We start from the raw sequence: 17,954 nt of genomic DNA, 5'->3' as shown, positions 1-17,954 counted from the left end.
TTCCACCACAGGAGGGCAGAGCATTTCTGTCGTCATGCAGCATCCTTCTAGAAGGACCCAGAGCTGTAGGTGGACCTATTACACGACAGCACACTCCCAGTGCTGAGTGACTTCAGTGTAGTGCTTCCCAGTCTCTCTGCTCAGGGTGTCTACTCTGAGGCCACATGTGTGCTGTTCTGTGTACTTTGACAAATGGCTATGTCATTTGCAAAGCGTTCAGCACCGGAGCAGCTTTCTGTGAGACAAACTTTTCTATAGCTGTCGTCTGACCAGAGGAATTCTCAGTTCCTTTGCCAGGTGGCATTGAATGGATCCTCAGAACCAGGATGAAGAGGGCCAGGAGAGCAGGAGAGGGTTGAGCTTGGATCAATCACTGCTATAATGTAGATTCATAGAATTATAATATCTTTTGGGACTCAGATTTGCTGGCTCCTGCTCAAAGTTTGTTAAGAGGCAAGGTCTGCAAGATCAGTGGTTTACTTCTTCCCCTTGGGAATAACTTTCCATAACTGTGCTGACAGCTTGGCCAGGTCTAAGGGTTGGATTGCCAAATTTAAAAAAAGCCCTGGTAGGACTGCTGTCTGAAGATAGAAGGTAAAGAAGAGTCTTCAGGTCCACAGAAGAGTAGAGACACAAATGACAAGGACTGGCATACAAAAAAGCCAGGCACATTCCTATTCACTACAAAGGGAATAATAATTCCAAGGCAGTAATAGCTATTGGTAAATTCCAAATTAGCTTCTGCTCAGGAAACTCACAAAGACCCATCCTGTGCCATTCAGGTTAAAATCTGGGACATCCCCAATCAGTTGCTAAAAAGAAACATCACTACTCCGAAGAAAGAACTCCTTGGGCATAATCGAAGAGTTGGTCTGATTGAATGGCATCCCACAGCTGGTAACATCCTCTTCAGCTCTGGCTATGACTACAAGGTGGGTCTGTGCTCCTGGAGCACCCTGTTTGGCTGGGTGTTTGAAATTTATTTTAATTTCAAGCTGTAAGATGGTACTGAAGACTTTGGAAGCTTTCTTCAGGGGGAAATTCCATGGTGAATTCAATTGAAATTTTGAACTTGTAGCAATAATCCAAGGATATTGCTACAAGTTCAAAAGGACTGTCTAATTTTGCAGTCTTCTGATGAACTTCAGTCTACTCTGCACTTTGCATTTACTGAATTGGATACAGTATGCAATGCCATCCACTTTTGTTTGTGCTAGTGCAAATATCTGCAGTGATGTTGTCTATTTTTATGTATAAAATGTGGTTGCAAAGGAAATTAAAATATTGGACATTCTGAGCTGACACTGATACACTGCTGTTAGTATCAGGAATTATTTTAGTTATTTTAAATGCTGGAGAACAATCACTTATGATAGTAAGACCTATACATGTAGAGAAAAGATGACAAAATGAATAGAGTGCACAAAGTCCCCTGGTGTGTGAGGCAGCAAAGGACTGATTTTTTTTTATTAATTTTGCTCCAGATAATGATCTGGAACCTTGATGTCAAGGATGCTGTCCTTTCAGAGCCAGTGAAGATTATTCATGTTCACAAAGATGTGGTCCTCTCCATGTCATTCAACACAGATGGCAGTCTCCTTGCCACTGCTTGCAGGGACAGGAAGATACGTGTGATAGACCCTCGTGCTGGAACAGTCCTACAGGTAGGTTGGATTATGATTTATGGTTATTATGATTTATGATCCAGCTGATCTCACCTCTTGGAGTGCTTCCTCTGCTGGGTAGCTTCATTGCCATAAAGGACGATGCATCTTGTGCCCTGAATTGCCCAAGGCACTATATGGTACTACTGCCTTCTATTTTCTGTGGAACGCTGGCTGTCATTATTGAAAACAGGGATTTTGCATCTTGATACCGTGATCCTTGCTCCCTGAAACCTTACTTGGATGGCATTATTTTCATAGGTACCTCCTGCAGCCTTCTGAGGGACATGATGGGAGGGAGTGTAGAGATTAGGTGGACAGGTGGATGCAAGTGTACGTCTGTCCCAATGATCAAGGTTGTTCTTGTTGCCTGGGTTTTGTTGGCTAGGTGAAGCTGGCTGCATTTTGTAGCCATTTGCACAGGTTTGTGTACACAGACAGTCCTGCCTGCATCTACTAGAGACTGCTGTCTTGCAAATATGTGAATCAATAGTTAGGGAGGAGAGATTGGCTCGGCTGGTCAGAGCAGGTGCTGATAACACCAGGATGGTGGGTTTAATCCCTGTATGGGCCAAGAGTTGGACTTGATGATCCCTGTGTGTCCCCTTCAATTCAGAGTATTTGATGATCAGTGATTGGTCATTCAGCTTTTGGGAATGATCCTGAAGAGTTTAGGCCACTTTTTTCAGATGCCCATGAAATCCTGCTCACTGTAGTTCAGCTGGGCTGAGCAGATCTTTCAGATGTTAGTGAATGAAAGTTGTCTTGTAACATGAAATGTAGCTATGCAACAGATGTTGTCTTACTTATGCAATGTTCTTTCTCTTCTACAGGAAGCAAGCTACAAGTCTCACAAAGCCAATAAAGTCTTATTCCTTGGAAACATGAAAAAGCTGTTCTCTACTGGAACATCTTGGTGGAATAATAGGCAAATTGCATTATGGGATCAAGTGAGTTGGACCAAAAATCTTAACCATACCAGCTTCAGTTTTCTCTCTTTGCTGTCTCTTTAACTTTTCCACCTGCCACATACATAAGAATTGATTTATAACAGCAATTCAGAAGTGATCTGTCAGATTCCTGAGGGGTGATAGGTCTTACTGCTGTGAGAGCTAACCGAATTCTGAAGAAGCTTTCAACACAGAAGCCTATGAGAGCAAAGAGAATGCTATGCCCATGTCCTGGTCTTGGCTGGGACAGAATTAATCTTCTTCTTAGTAGTTGGCACAAGTCTGCCATTTAGTTTGGATTTAATACTGAAGGCGCACTGACATTTGCGGTGTTGCTACGTAGTGCTTACCCTAAGTCAAAGACTTTTCAGTGTCTCATGCTCTGCCAGTGTGCAGGTGCACGAGAAACCGGGAGGGAGGATATCCAGGACAGCTGATCTGAACTGGCCAAAGGGATATTCTATACCATAGAACGTCATGCTCAACTGGGGGGAGTTGGCCAGGAACCATGGATTGCTACTCAGGGACTGGTTGGGCATTGCTCAGCAAGTGGTGAGTGGTTGTGTTGTGCATCATTTATTTTTCTTGAGTTTCATTCCTCTGTCTCCCTTTTCTTTTCATTACAATTGTTTTTGTTCTATATTTTGCTTTTTCTTCAATTATTGAACTGTTCTTATCTCAACTAGGAGTTTACCTTTTTCTGATTCTCTTCCCCATCCCACCAAGGGGAAGTGAACAAATGGCTGCATGGTACTTAGTAGCTGACTGAGGTTAAACCACAACAGCCCACTACAAGAAGAAATTGTTCAAAGGACCTCTGTGTGGTTACTGTAGCTCTGACTTAACGTGGCTCTTACTGGTTTTACTGGCAAACTGGTCCTGCTGCTGGAAAGAGAAATGAGCTCTAGACACAGCCTACTCAGATGAAGCCCTCAATGAAGAAAAGTATGTAGTGTGTTTTTGATTTCTGATGATTCCTGACAGTAGTGTACTGAGGTAGTGCTTAATTGGTCATTTCCAAGACATGGTCTCCCGTCAGGATGGCTGCTAGCCTTGTGAAGCCCTGCTCTCATCTACTGTTTCATATGCAGTGAGATTTTTTACTTTGTCAGCATCTAAATATGTCCCTCTGCATCAACTGCCATGCAGCACAATCTTTTGTCTCTTTGTAGTGCTGTCACTCTTTGTTACCAGACAAAGGTGGTAGACCAAGCCTATGATTTGCTATGTTTTGGCTATGTTTGGACATGGCTTCTTCTCACATGTGAGAGGCAAAGCACTGTATTGCTGTCTGAAGGCTTTCCACAATGCTGAGCAGTGCTGTGACACATGATGGGTGTCACATTAGGGTTTCACATGCTTGGTTTAGAAACTCAGTGGGAAGATCTGTGAGGCAAGGTATGTACAGTCTCCTTAGGAACAGGGATCGGCACAGGGCCTGCCCAGCAGGCCTCTTTCTCAGGTCCACATCCACCCATACCATCTTTAAATCTAAACAGAAGCTTTGGCTTCCCGCAGCCTGCAGCTGGTCAGTTCTGCAGGACAAAATGTGTGTTAACCCTCTGCTACACACATGTTTATGTGAGAATCACCAGATGAACAGCCATGGGACAACATAGTCTGCCCTGTTGGTCCTCCGAAGATCACTCCCTTCAGCAGTGCAGGGATAGCTTTGTACAAGACATGCCAGCTTTGCATATGGAGTGTTATGCTGTGTCCTCCTACATGGCTTACCTGCAAAAATCCAGTGGGAGATTCTGTCCTTGCAACAGGCACCTCCCCACTGTGCAGTGCTGAGCTGCTTGGCTGATGCAGACTGCTCTTGTGGGTGGTGCACTGTTGTGCAGGTATTGCCTTGACTAGAGGTTTTGAGAGAACATGAGTAAAATTTAGTGTGAATTTTACACCAGCAATGCAGGTGTACCCTGAAGGCCCCTTCATCTCCTGTGGTCTGGCCCACATAGGGGCAGGCAATGTTACCGTATCTACCCTGAAATGCCATCAGATGCCTGAGGTGCTACAGTGGTAGGAACTTATGTCCTGCCCTCAGTCAAGGCCTGGGACAGAGCACTCGTTTCCCACCCACAGAGCTTTGCAGAAGTCTGTGCATGGCCCCCTCCTCAGGGCTGTGGGTCATTACACAGAGCTGCGTTCACATGCCACTGCCAGGTGGGGTTCAGGGGAGGTGTCCAGACTTGAGGTGACTGACAGGTGATTGCAGCTGACTTTTTTCTGTGTCCTGCCCAGAATGACCTTTCTGTACCTTTACTGGAGGAGGATCTGGATGGCTCCTCAGGACTACTGTTTCCTGTCTATGACTCTGACACACACATGCTTTACGTGGTGGGAAAGGTAAGTATTTTCCACATCAGCAAGTGCAGGCTTGTTTGATTCTGCTCTCAGCTGGCGTTGCAACAGACTGAAGTCAAAGATGCTCCTGAAGCATGTTGACCTAAGGATATGAGCAGATGGGAGGGGGGCAGAGGGTGCTTCAGCATTGGGCCACATTTACCATGTTTACAGATGTTCCATGTTTATTGTGGAGAGGTACACAGCTGGGTCCTAACCTTCCCGTATAGGAATCTTAGGGTAAACATTTGGTTCATTGTTGATCCTGCATGGCCAGGAATTCTTTTCAGGCTTTCATGCTGAACAGCAGAGTCTGGCTGATGTTGATTTTCTTTGCCTTTAGGGTGATGGAAACATACGGTACTATGAGATAAGCCCTGAGAAACCATACCTGAACTACCTGATGGAATATCGTTCTCACTTACCACAGAAGGGAATTGGTGAGTAGCAGCATGTCTAATGTTTCAAGAGGATTGTGGCTTCTTTATTTTAGAGGCTGCCAGAGTCTAGGACTATCCAAAATATCATTTAGAAAAGAGAATGGGTCAGATTCCTTCACCTGGGTTTACAGGTGCTTACAGTCAGCTTGGCCCAGGTCACCCATATATCACAGGTGGTATTACAGAGTCAGAGCTTGGGCCCTTCGGACCAGCAGAGCATGGGCTGGGCAGTTTTACCACTCACTGCTGCATCTCCTCTCACATACCTGGTCAAGGTGGAAAGGAGGATAGTCTGGATTTAAAGGCAGAGAATGGTCCTTGTCATTTGTCAATCTGCTTCAAGATTTTTGTCACTGAACTCTATTTCCATTGTTCCTACTGTGTGATATCTCTGGTAACAAATGCTTCACATCTTAATGCCTTCAGTCTATTGGTTGTCTACCTCCTTTTTTACTGACATTTCCTATTTAGAAATAGATCTACTGTGATTAGGTCACCACGCCTCCTTTGGACACCCTTGCTTATTAACCTGTCTGGGTACTACCCGCTGTTTAACTAATTCAAGCTACAGAATTTAGCTTTCAGCCCTCAAACCATATTGTTAGCCCTTTCTTGAACCTTCTCTGGTCTACTTTGTAAGTCATATTCCTCTACAGACTGACATGTTTCTAGGATCATTAACACCCCTCCACACTACCTGTGGACACTCCTGCTGTTAGAGGAAATTAGTACAGATATTTGGCAGCACTGAATTTTGTCCCGGCAGGTTGCCTTAAAAAAAATTAAAAGGAATATATTATTTAAAACTTAACTGTAAGGATCTTCTCATTATTCAGTTTTTATAATCCTTCAGTATGACATCATTATTTCTCATTGTCATAGTCTCTTTAAAAATAATTTCATTAAAAGGAAGTGTATAAGTGTTTTTAAAAGGCCTCAGTGAATCACGTCTACTTCCCTAACCTGCTTTGTTCAGCTGATCAAGCGTACTGCTAAGGTTATTGCACAAAACTTCCTTTTCAATATTACCAAAATAAAGTACTGAGTGGAGCAGTGGAGTTTAGATTGTAAGATTAGAATAGTTTAGATTGTAAGTTTAGACTGCATAATGTAAGGAACAACAGGCCTTCATGTAAAATCTACTGCTTAATGAAGTCACTGGGTATTAGTAGAAAACTAAGCTTGGGCACTATGAAACAAGGTCTAGAAGCATAGGGAATATCTTTTGTTAAGGGAATTGACATGGATATAGCTTTGGACTGTACAAACTAATGGGAGAGAAACCCACTGAGGTTATCAGGTACTTAGAGACCTTGTGTGGATTAGCCAGTCCTTAAAACAAAAATGGACAGAACAGATGTTCACATCCTTCTCATATTCATTTCTGTTTTGGGACAGCATTAGGGGAGGATACTGGGCTGGAAGGTGTTTCAGCCATATATAGCTATTGTGGTGTTGTTTAGGTGTCCTGAAATCCCTTCCTGGTGATTCTGATACTCAAATCCTGTGGCATCACCTGCCAGTTCTGTTCATTCTGGTCACTCTATTTGGAGCTCATTAGAATGAATAAAGAACAGGAGGCTTAGCATGAAAACCACATACCCTGTATGTAACAACATGGTCTGACAGAAAAAAAAATTATTTAGTTTTGTAATTTGTGCCACTGAGCCGATTTTGGATGCAGACTTCATGCTGATATGGTGCTGATACTATGACTCCTTTCATTGTTTGATGTCCCTTCTCCCATGGTTGATTACATTAACTTTCCTACGGAGATTTATACTCCATTTTTTAATGCTCTTCCCCCAGGAATGATGCCAAAGAGAGGTCTTGATGTGGCAGCTTGTGAAATTTTCCGTTTCTATAAACTGATCCCAACTAAAAGCTTGATCGAGCCCATCTCAATGATTGTGCCTCGACGGGTAAGTCAACCTCAGGTCGTGTTCATATCTGAGGTAAATATCAGTGGAAAAATGAGAGCATTGCTTCCTTTCTGTGACTCTTGGGAGCAGGAGAGTAGGTAGAACAAGAGATTTTCTCTCTCCTGGCGTGAGGGACATAGCTGGCCAGTTTCTGGGGCAGCCCTGCCAATAAACCCTGTCTGGGTAACTCAAGAGTTACTCAGTGGTTAGGTCTCTATTTAATGTTTGACTTTCTAAGACATGCTACCAGGTCTGCTAGCTGTCTGTAAACTTCTCCAATAGAATCTGTTTGACATAATGACAAAAGAGGGAGAGGGGTGGGAGTTGATGTTGGGTGGCATGAAAATCTCCTTGTGGAAGGAAGCAGAATCACCCTGGCAAAACAGGAACTATGAATTCATGGGTCTCTGCACCTTGGGTACAGTTGTGTTACAGACAGTTGTTCTGCAGCATGTAAGGCACGACCCGTTGCACTGAGGGTGATGTAGAAGTAAGTCTCAGAGGTGGTGTCATTAGAGAAAGAAACAGGCCTTGAATCTGTAGCTAGCCAAAGTAGCTCCTGTGTGAGCATAGGTACATGGGAAATGGCAGCACTGTGCCCTCTAGTTCCAGAAAATAGAATATGAAAAGAAGGTATGAGTTCCTTGAATTCAGAGACCCAAAAGAACTAATGCTCATTGCAACTCCCAACCAGGCGTGTTCCTCCAGCTTAATCTCCTTGGCCAGTTTCTGTCAGTTGATGATCAGCTGATGCTTTGTGACTTGTCCATCCTTTGTATCCACATATTCATTCTGAGGAACATGATTTCATGGGAGTTGAGTTGGCGTATGTCAACTTCCCCCGGTCTGAAGACCTCACTGGCATGAATTAAATTAGGCCTTCAGATGCAAGTCTCCTAGTTGGGGTGAGGAGCAGAGAGGCTCAGAGCAGGTGAAAAGACTTTATCTCCGTGCCAGTGAGTGCTCATGACACTCCCTGTGCTGAAGGGGAATAAACTCATTTCTCCACCACAATCCAATATAACCTCTTTAAGCCAAAATCTCACTGACATGATTACTCTGGACTTTTGTTTGCTTCCAGTCGGAATCATACCAGGAAGACATCTACCCCTTGACTGCAGCAGCCCAACCGGCACTGTCAGCACAACTATGGCTGAACGGGTTTAACAAAGGTCAGCACATGGAGAGCTCCCCAGCCCTTCAGCTTACTAGGGCTTGGGTAAGATGCTGCCAGCTCTCTGGCCTGTTACCTGCCAGAGAAAGAGGAAAGAAGGAAAAGGAGAGACACAGTAAATATGGCTGGAATCTAAAATAACTTGGTGGCTGTGAATTCTGGAAGCTGCTCCGGTCAAGTGCCTCCATGTTTATCTCTGCAGGTTGTTGGAATAAATTGCTTACAGCTGATTTCTGGATGTGGTTTGTGAGTGCTAACTTGTCTCCTCCCTCCCTAGGACCTCTTCTGGTATCCCTAAAACCAGGCTCTGAAGCTGTGAGCTCCTTACCACAGTTTCTTGACCCAGAGCCATTTACAAAAGTTACTGACCTGAGCCAACAAGAGGGAGGAAGAATGTCTCTGGAGGACAAGCAGAAGCTAGGAGAGATCAGAGATAGCAGAAAAAAGATGAAATCGGAGGAGGAATTGCCAAGCAGTAAGAAAATGTGCCTCTTCAATGGCTCTGACATATTTGAGTGTCCACCACCAAAAACTGAAAATGAGGTACGAATGTCTGGGATGAAGTGTTGGGGCTGTGGGGGAAGCCCAAAGCCAGATGACAAAAGGATGCCTTTCACCTGGTGGCAATTCAGGGAGGCTTTGTTTTGCAGGCCTGTGTCAGTGCAAGCTCTTTGTTCTTTGTGGGGGCAAAAACTCTGCCTGACCTGGCTGCCACATGGGAAGCAGAAATGTGTCCCAGCAGCACCCCGGCTGAGGGGGTCTGGAAAGGAGGGGGCAGTCAGCATTCTCGCTTCCTAGGCATTCTTGTGGCACAGACCTGCCTGGTGGCTGGCTGGGTACAAGGAGGTCTTTTTGACTTCCAGGTTCTAGAGAAGAGAAGGGGGGGGTTTATGCAGAACAACCCTTTGATGAGAGCTGCAGTCAGCAAGCCTGGTGAGGCAGCAGGGACTTCTGTGAAAGGAGTGGGTGTAACCCTGGTGCATCCATGTAGTCTTAACTGCCTGACTGTATTGTGAACCCTGACATGAGAAAGGGTCTATTTCTGCCTCTGGCTCAGCAGCTCACTACTGAGGGACAACTTGATAGTGCAGTGCTATTGAGGTTGGCTGCAGGTTGCAGCATGCACCTGGGACAGGCTCTAGAAAAGGTCCTGGCAGCTCCATAATTTGTCTTTAGTCATGGACGACCACCTCTCTGTATAGTGATCAAAGCTGGCACAGTGGTACATCTCTCTGGTGATTTGTCAGTCTCCCACTGTTGGCAGCTTAGGGACATTTTCAACTACATGCAATGTGTTTGCTTTTAGGAACCCTGGAATAATTTTCTTTCCATACCTGTGCTGAGGTTCCCTTTCATCTCTGCAAGATTTTAGCATCTGCACCTTGATAGGGCAGGAATTTCTGCATCTTAATGTCCCAGTGGTATGAAAAAGGGTATTTTTCTACATGCTTCTGAGCTGGCACCCCAAGGTTACAGAAGCAGCCCTTGTAGACCTGGGTGCTCTGCTGCATGCATAATGAAAGACTATGCTAGTCCCAACTGGAAGAAGAAAAGAGAACTTGCCCAAGGTCAGAGAAGGAGATGTGGCATACCTAGGAATTTAGACTCCAAATACTTTCTGTGGAACACCTGCAGTCACAGCCCAATCTAGTGGACAACAGGAGTACTGCTGATGTTGTCAGGCATATATAGGTTGGTTGAAGGCCTCCTCCTTAGATGTTTCTCTCAGAAGTGATGACAGCTCTGGTGGCATTGTTAGGTTAAGCCTGTGTTTTCTTAGTGTAAAGTAAGTAAAATGTATGCTTTCTTACAGCTTTTGCAGATGTATTTCCGGCAACAGGAAGAAATCCGTGGACTACGTCTGTTGGTAAACCAGAGAGATGTCCAAATTAAACAGCTGAAGCTGGAGCTCATGAATGTCAGAATGGACACACAGGATAACTGAGGGTGCTAGCCTGAAGCTCTTTGTATCTGTGGAAAATGGGGGAGACTTCAGTTCTTGTGGATAACTCCTCCTAGGTTTTTTACTGGGGGTAAAATTGATATTTCAGGCAGCATGGACTTCCCTGGCTTGTGGTGATCACATTTCCCTAATCATCACCAGACAGTTTTTGATGGATTTGCTGTGCTTTTTCAGGCTCTCCTTGCTTGCCTGCTCACCAATGTCAGAAACTTGTGTGTTAATGCTAGTGAGAGACTTTGGAAATTCTTGCTCTTCTGGTCCTGGAGAAGCTACATGTTAACCTCTAGGAACAACCTGTTCTGCTGCCCCTCCATGTGACAGGAGGATGGGAGACTGAGGGCAGCTGCCAGATCCTTTGCTCACCCTGAGGCCCAGCAATGTGGCTCCTGTCCTCTTGCCCAGGGAGTCCACTCTGCTGAGCTTCAGAGGCACCTCTAACTCCAAAGGGATCCTCATGCACCCCTCTCACCTCACAGCTTGGCTCTGCCCCCAGGTGGTTTGGGAAGGCTGTGGCTGTCCTGACCTGGTGCTGGGGATAGTCCCACTCTGAGTGGGAGGCTGCACTGGGGGTGCCAAGGGCCGGCACTTTTGTGATAGGTAAAGAAGAGTCGGCATTGGGGGATCCTACTTTAAAAGGGTGATGGTATGGGCTAGTTCTCACCAGAGAAGCTGCAGAGTCTCTGTGTCCTGTGAGTCAGTGGCCTTCTTTCCCTCCTTCTGCCAAAGACCAGCTGCAGTCAGTTGGGGGTCCTCAGAGAAATGAGGACAACATTTAAAGCTGCATAGTGTTGACAGCAGGGGAATTTGCCAAGAAGGTTTAAAAGGATGAATGGGGAGTTGGACCCCCAACCCACTGCAGACATTTCAGCAATGGTGCTAGAAGAGTTGTGTCAACCACAGTAAGACCGCAGGGCTGTGGCCAGTCATGAACAGCCCTCCGGGGCTGCTGAAGTATCACTTGTCCTTAATGCCTGCAGCTGCTGCTTCCTTAGCTCCCAGGTGCCAGAACCTTGTCCCATTTCTGCAGCCATCTACAGCTGCAGGTTCCCTCTTGCCAGCTGTGTTGTCCAGCCCCCTGCATCCTCCCAGGCTGCTCAGCCTTCCTGAGCCCTGTGGCCACACTGATCTGTGCCCTTCAGCACCAGCTCTCTGGCTCAATGCTGGACCTTATGGAGATGTCTTAAACCCAAGCAGAGCAAACACTGTTTAACCTGTATCTTTGCACCTCTATTGTGGCACACAGCAATCACAGAATCAGCTAGGTCCAGGGGATATGTCTAGGACACATCCTTGTCACCAGATGTGTTTTATTGGCTGCATTTTTTTGTGCTCGTTTTTTCCATACAAAATAAATTATTTAAATTATTTCCAAGGTAAAGTAACTTTTCCTGGGGATTTTTACATCCTCTTGAGGACTGTTTCTTTGTTATTCTGTGACTGACTAGCATAGAGAATGGTTGGTCACTGTGGTTCTTATCCTAGGGTTGTGTTGATTTCAGCATTTATGGAAAAGAAGGTGTTTTCATTTAGGCTTTGGTGAGACTATTTAATCAAAACTTCTTTTTTAGACAGTATGCCTGTAAAAGTGTGGACTGTGAAATGTATTTCAATTTGGAGCTTAACTTCAACCACTAATCTTTCACATGGAAAAAACCTTGAGGAAATAGAGTTATGCATTCATGATCTGTGCCTAAATAGTCTTGAGTGATCATTTTAACAGTTTCTAAGACTCCTAAAAGCTTTGTGAGAAGCTGTTGAACATGGGGATAAAAACCAAATCTGTGCAATGAAAAGCAAATATAACTGAATAATAAATATATTTAGAGTTTACTTTTTGATACATGCAAAATTGTTGTTTTATTATTGTATTGCTGAAGTTACTGAAACTTAAGCTGAATCAAGGTCAGAAAGGAGCATCACCTACTGTCTCTTTTGCTTGCGTCAAGCTGTGGCCTTACATTAGTAGGTAGGTTGTACACAGTCTAATGCAGATGGCCCTGTTTTTTTACATCCTTCCCAGTTACCCTTGATGCCACAAAGGGGTGGCAGTTTCACACTGCTTTGTGCTGAATTGCTGTGTATGTTGTCTTGAGTAAAGTCTGTCCTGCTGGAGATGCATTCTGTGTCATGAGGTGTTTCCTGCTGTCTTGCAGTCCTGGCTCTTCTCTTGTGCAGTACACTCTGACCAGGCTCTTTTAGATTCCACATAAGGAGGGCTTAGTGTGTTATTACCAAATTTATTTATTTGAAGACAGGATTTTGATTTAGCAGACTGAAGTAGCATGGACAATACAAGCACAATATAACAGCTGCAACCTCCAGCTAGATCACAATACAAACGAAATTCCCATTATGCTTACTGTCATGATGCTGGGTATCTCCAATCACCAGGAAAAAATGTGTTGGCTGAAGTGAGCTCAAGTCTCAAGTAGCTCTCTTTAAAGCTCATTTTGTTGTTTTTGTTTTGTTTTGCTCTGATTCTCATAGGCACGGTAGCTGTGATGAAAATCTGAAGAACCAGTGCCTGTGCTCGTGTCCTGTGAGCTGTCTTTCACTGTAGTAGTTTGTTGATCTGTCACAGCTTTGGGCATGGAAATGTTCATGGCTGCATTCAAGATGTAATTTTTAATCTTTCTTGTAGCATATTTTAGGCCAGTGTAAGGAGAAAAAATGGTGGAAATTGCTGGAGAAGACTGTGCTGGGGACTTTGTGCACCAGCCATGTCCTCAGGGTGCTATGCCGTCCTTGCCTCCTGGTCTTGTAAGGAACCTCGTGCTGGTGAGAGTGTCTGAGCAGGGACTGCTTCCGTCCTTGGGGGCTGACATAGTCTCACTGCTCTGAGCAAAACCTAGAAAAAGGTGGCAGCAGGCAGATTAGTGTGGGAGGCAGAGGAAGAGCCTGCAGTGCCTTTGTGACTCTGGTGTTATGGTTACTAAATCACAAAGAGAGAGGAAAACACAGCCCTGCAGTTAGTTTGCCTGCTAATTTAGAGCCACAACACTTGACATCTTCACACTCTACTCTAGGCCAGCAGCTAACTGCAGAATAAAACCTAGTCAATAGTTGTCATTTTCTATTTATTTCTCATCTTGGAAGGCTGTACCCTTGGTGTGCCCAAGGAGCTGCAAGCAGAAGAGAACATGGAGATGATGCCCCCTCATTTGCCCTGCAGTGGGAAGCAGCAGGTCACCCTTGTTGGTCTTGGGCTGGATGGCATGCAACCCTATCACAGAGTGGCTGCAAGCTGCAGGGAGGCACTGAAGTGATGTTGCAGTATCAGGAATTGCCTCTTGGACATGCTGCAGCACCATTTCCGAGTGGGATCTCTGAGCTTGTGCTGGAGCCACTGCAGTCTGTCTACAACTTAACTGTGCTGGAGAGCCCAGAACTGGACTTGGCACTCCTCACATGGTGTCAGTAGCACTGAGGGTAGAGGAAGGACAAATTCCCCTGAGCTGCTCTCAGTGTACTTCTAAATACAGCTGAGGATACTGTTGGTCATTTTGGCAGCAAACCAGTGTTGCTGACTCAAGCTCACCTTACTGTCCAGCAGGACCTCACAGAACTTCTCTGCAGAGCTGCTTGTCAGCTGCACAAGTCCCCACCTGGTGCACGGAGCTACTTCTCAAATGCAGGACTGTGCAGTTGTCCTTGCTGTGCTTCATCACATTTCTCCCTGCCCAGCTCTGCATTTCTTCTGTTGAGGTTTGACAAAAGTGCAGCACAACTGTCTGCTGCACCTTCCTCTCCTCCCACTTTTATGTGCTCTGCAAACTTGCTTGACTCTGTACTGTCACATCCTGCAGGTCACTAATGGAGAGGTTCAACAGCTTTGGATTTGTTTTGTAAACAGTTTTTGGCTTTCTGCTCAGAAATCCAGGCTGACTACTCCTGAGCACCTTCTAATTCTGCATGCCTTTGGAAATGCTCTCCAGGAGCATTTTCTCCAACATCTTCCAAAGGATTGCATAAGGCTGTAGTTGATTCATCTTCTTCATTACATGGTTAGAAGGCAGGGCTGAGAGTCAGTGTCTTGGGGTGACCTTATGATGTGTATCCCATATCGCTGCCTATGCCCAGAAATTAATTATTGGCCTTTCTATGCCTCTGAACTGAGCCTGAGAGGGGGAAGAAAAAACTGAGCAAAACTTTCTCAAAGCAGTTTGAAACTTGTTCAAGGTCACATAAAGATAGCAGGTTTTTTTTTTCAGCTGGGGCAGGGGGGAGCGAGGAAGCACCCGGCTGGCAGCTTTTCCAGTCAGCTTTTGGCCAGTTTTTTTGCAGTTCCTTGTTCTCTGGAGAGAGGCTGAGAGCTGAACTTTTCCTTCTCTGGAATTTCGGATTTTCTCCCTTTTCTACTGGACTGCCTGATTGCTGTAACATCAGAGCACATCGGGAGGACTTTTCACCGGGCGCGGAGGGCCTGGCCCCGGCCCAAGCCCCAGCTCCGAGGAGACCAAAGGGAGGACTCGAACACTTTCTCAGGTTTTTCCTCTACAGCGAAAGATTTTACCATTTAACATTATTTTCCTTTCCCGTGTGCTTGTTAAATAAATAGTTTTATCTTCTTCACTTTCCTTCGAGGAAAATTTATTTTTTTCCCGAACCTGGTGGGGGGGAGGGGTGGTTGTGCCTTCTCTCAGAGTATATATATATTTCTAAATTTGGCCAAACCGGAACAGTCAGTCATTTGCAACCTTTCCTACTCACCTCCACCTTTCAAAGAACATTGAGAGTGGCCTTGCAATGCCACCAGCCTTCACTTTCCTCAGCACACTTGGATCAAACCCATCTGGCCCCACAAACCTGTGTACATGCAGGGTGTTGAAGTATACCTTAACCCAGTCCTCTGTATTTTATACTCCCTAATCTGGTATGCAGCAGGTATCTACTTATCTACCTCAACATTATCAATTTTTCTCTGCCAGCTTTCCCTCCCCTTAAAACCTGGTTATGTTTTTCAGATTCTCACCATGGCTGCCATGCTCACAGGAGTCAGAAGTCTGCTGTGAACAGCAGCTGTGCAACCAGTGGTTCACACGGTTTCTGCTGATTCCTCTTTGGGTGCAATGGAGAAAACCACTTGGGGGTCCATGCTCTTCAGCAATGCCCCTCAAGCCTGCTAGTTACACTTGATAACTCTCAGGTCACCCCTGGCTGTGTCTTTGGTACAGACTTGAAAAAACAGCACTGTATAGTAGGAACCCAGATAAGCCTTGGTAGCCTCTGCACAACATTCTCAGTGAAAACTGCAGAAGCAAACCTCCCTAAATGATAAATCTGATCAGCAGAGTCGTGGACAGCAGTGTCCTCTAACTATCACTTGTCACTTCCTTTCAGTTGTTTTAAGTGGCTCACATGCACCTAGGAAACCCCTTTCTGTTGGTCCCGACAAGGCTGGGACTCAGGCTACGTGGTTAGAGCTATGATGCTTAAAATTCTGCACCTCTGAGCTACCGGCAATTGCTGCTTCTGTCAGCAAATTAATCTCTCCTGAGTAAGATCTTTGTGCAGAACTAGAGAAAAAAAGTTTCTGAGTTTAATTTTCTGTGTCACAACATGGGAAACACTATGCCCAGTTCTCTTCAAATCCTTGTATGTGAAAAAATGATGCACAATAATCTCTTTAAGCAACTTCTTAAGGTGAATGCATGCATAAATGAAGATTGTTTCCTCTTCTGATTTTCTCTCTTCTTGTTTTTTTGCATGTTTTTTCTTCAGTAGAAATTTGCACATCCAATAACTTGTGATTGAACCATAAACACCCCTGAGGACTCTCAGAGGAAGGGGCTTAACAGCAGAAGGAGTTATCTGTGTTCTTCATCTTTCCCAGTACTTAGCCATCAGATATGGGAGGCATATGTGAGGGACATTAGAAGTGGACAGAGAAAACATAATTTTATTTTAACAGTAGAGAGCTTGGGCCTTCGTCTGCTTTAAATGTTGCCTCATATTCTTCCCTCTGTATTAGAGTGACTACACTTCTGACTACAAAGCTCTTCTGCTTTGTGTTGGATCGATACATTGTATTTTCACCATCTTGACTCACATGGGTATATTTGATCAGATCTTGCAAGGTCTATGGGAAAATAAAACCACTACCTTACCTCAGCTTCAGGTCTATGTGTTTTACATGCCAAAGTTAAATCTTTGCAGTGATTCCATATCTCTGCAGGACTTGATGAGAGCAAATTTGAGTAAGGAACAAAAAATTCTGGTGAGTAAACCTGAGGGGTAGTCTGTAGGGTGGAATCACCTAAATGTGAAGGTAATGTATTTTGAATCAAACCTTACTTCCTACTGACAGCCTTTACAGAACACATCAGCTTCGTTGACTTAATGCAATCTGGAAAGCTTAATTTCTAGGTCAGTTACTGTGTATCTGCTTGTGATGCAAAATACTTAGGTATATTTTTTGCCAGAGCCTGGGACTATGGATTCTTCTCTTCAATTTTCACAAAGATGTTCCTACAGAATTTTTTCATATGAGTTTACCTGAGCCTTTTACAAAAGGTATGTTTAATACGTCCACTGTGATTTGTGAGGCAGCTTCTTTGGGAAGATTTAAGTGAAATTCTGCTCAAGCACTATTTTCATGAACAAGGACACAAGATGCTTTGTCCCAGCTGGAAAAGTGGTGAAAGTAGCAGCATTTACAGCAAGCTGCAAAATAAGGAACTGATTTTATTTTCTACTGCTGCTGAAAATGCTTGGAAGTAGATTCAGGGGAGGGACTGTCAGTGTGTTCTTAAGGCTTAGACACTCTGATCTGAAGTGTGTTACAGTTTTCTACACCCATAAATTTTGTCTGCTCATAAACCCACAATTGCTTTTGGTGCTGGTAAGGTTAAAAGTGCAATCCTTGTCAAGCTAAATAGACATTTAGGGAAGTGAAGCATGCTGAAAAAGTGAGGGGCAGATGAGAATGCCTGCCTTTATCTGAGAAGAGTGGTGAAAAAGGATATAGTTCCTGTATTACAGAGTATTTTGAGTTGAAAGGGACCCGCAAGGATCTCTGAGTCCAGCTCTTAAGTGTATGGCCCATCTGGGGACCTTGTTTTTAGGGCTGCAGAAGTGAATCATAGCAGTTCATACTCAGGTTCTTACAGTGCTTTTGTCCCTGACCCATATGTCACAATTCTATAGGAAGCTTTGCAAGGCTCTGGAAGTGAAAAAAAAAAAGGCTTAAAAAAAAAAGAAAAAAAAATTTACATCATTGTAAAGGCATGATGAAAGTCAGATGCAGTCAGTGGAAGTGTCAATCATACAGAAAGAAGAAACCTTAATTTTAGTTCAACTGACCACTGGAAGGGAGCAAATCACTGTGTTCATGGTCCATGAAAATATGGTTCATCTTATAGTGATGGAACAGGCGTCTGAGATACTTTCATAGAAAGAACATACAAATAAACATCTGACTCAAAACATGTGCTTCTCTCCCCATTGGAAGGCAAATGGAGCAGACTCGTTTGGCTATTCATTTGAATTCAAT

The 17,954-nt window shown here is 44.5% G+C and overlaps 1 protein-coding gene across 1 annotated transcript in view; it reads left to right on the top strand.

Annotated features, from left to right (window-relative positions):
- Positions 1 to 12,580, top strand: part of CORO2A (coronin 2A) — a 57,792-nt gene extending 45,212 nt beyond the window's left edge. The window contains exons 4-12 of the mRNA XM_032096810.1: positions 783 to 932; positions 1,485 to 1,664; positions 2,498 to 2,614; positions 4,862 to 4,966; positions 5,307 to 5,403; positions 7,213 to 7,325; positions 8,407 to 8,497; positions 8,777 to 9,042; positions 10,313 to 12,580. Of these exons, the coding sequence (XP_031952701.1) occupies positions 783 to 932; positions 1,485 to 1,664; positions 2,498 to 2,614; positions 4,862 to 4,966; positions 5,307 to 5,403; positions 7,213 to 7,325; positions 8,407 to 8,497; positions 8,777 to 9,042; positions 10,313 to 10,444 (1,251 nt within the window). The 3' untranslated portion in view covers positions 10,445 to 12,580. The remainder of the gene's footprint in view (positions 1 to 782; positions 933 to 1,484; positions 1,665 to 2,497; positions 2,615 to 4,861; positions 4,967 to 5,306; positions 5,404 to 7,212; positions 7,326 to 8,406; positions 8,498 to 8,776; positions 9,043 to 10,312) is intronic.
- The last annotated feature ends 5,374 nt before the right edge of the window (positions 12,581 to 17,954 follow it).

This window comes from Corvus moneduloides, chromosome Z, assembly GCF_009650955.1.
Source record: "Corvus moneduloides isolate bCorMon1 chromosome Z, bCorMon1.pri, whole genome shotgun sequence".
Lineage (NCBI taxonomy): Eukaryota > Metazoa > Chordata > Aves > Passeriformes > Corvidae > Corvus > Corvus moneduloides.
Note: the sequence above shows the minus strand (reverse complement) of the source record. Positions and strands in the feature narration are given on the sequence as shown.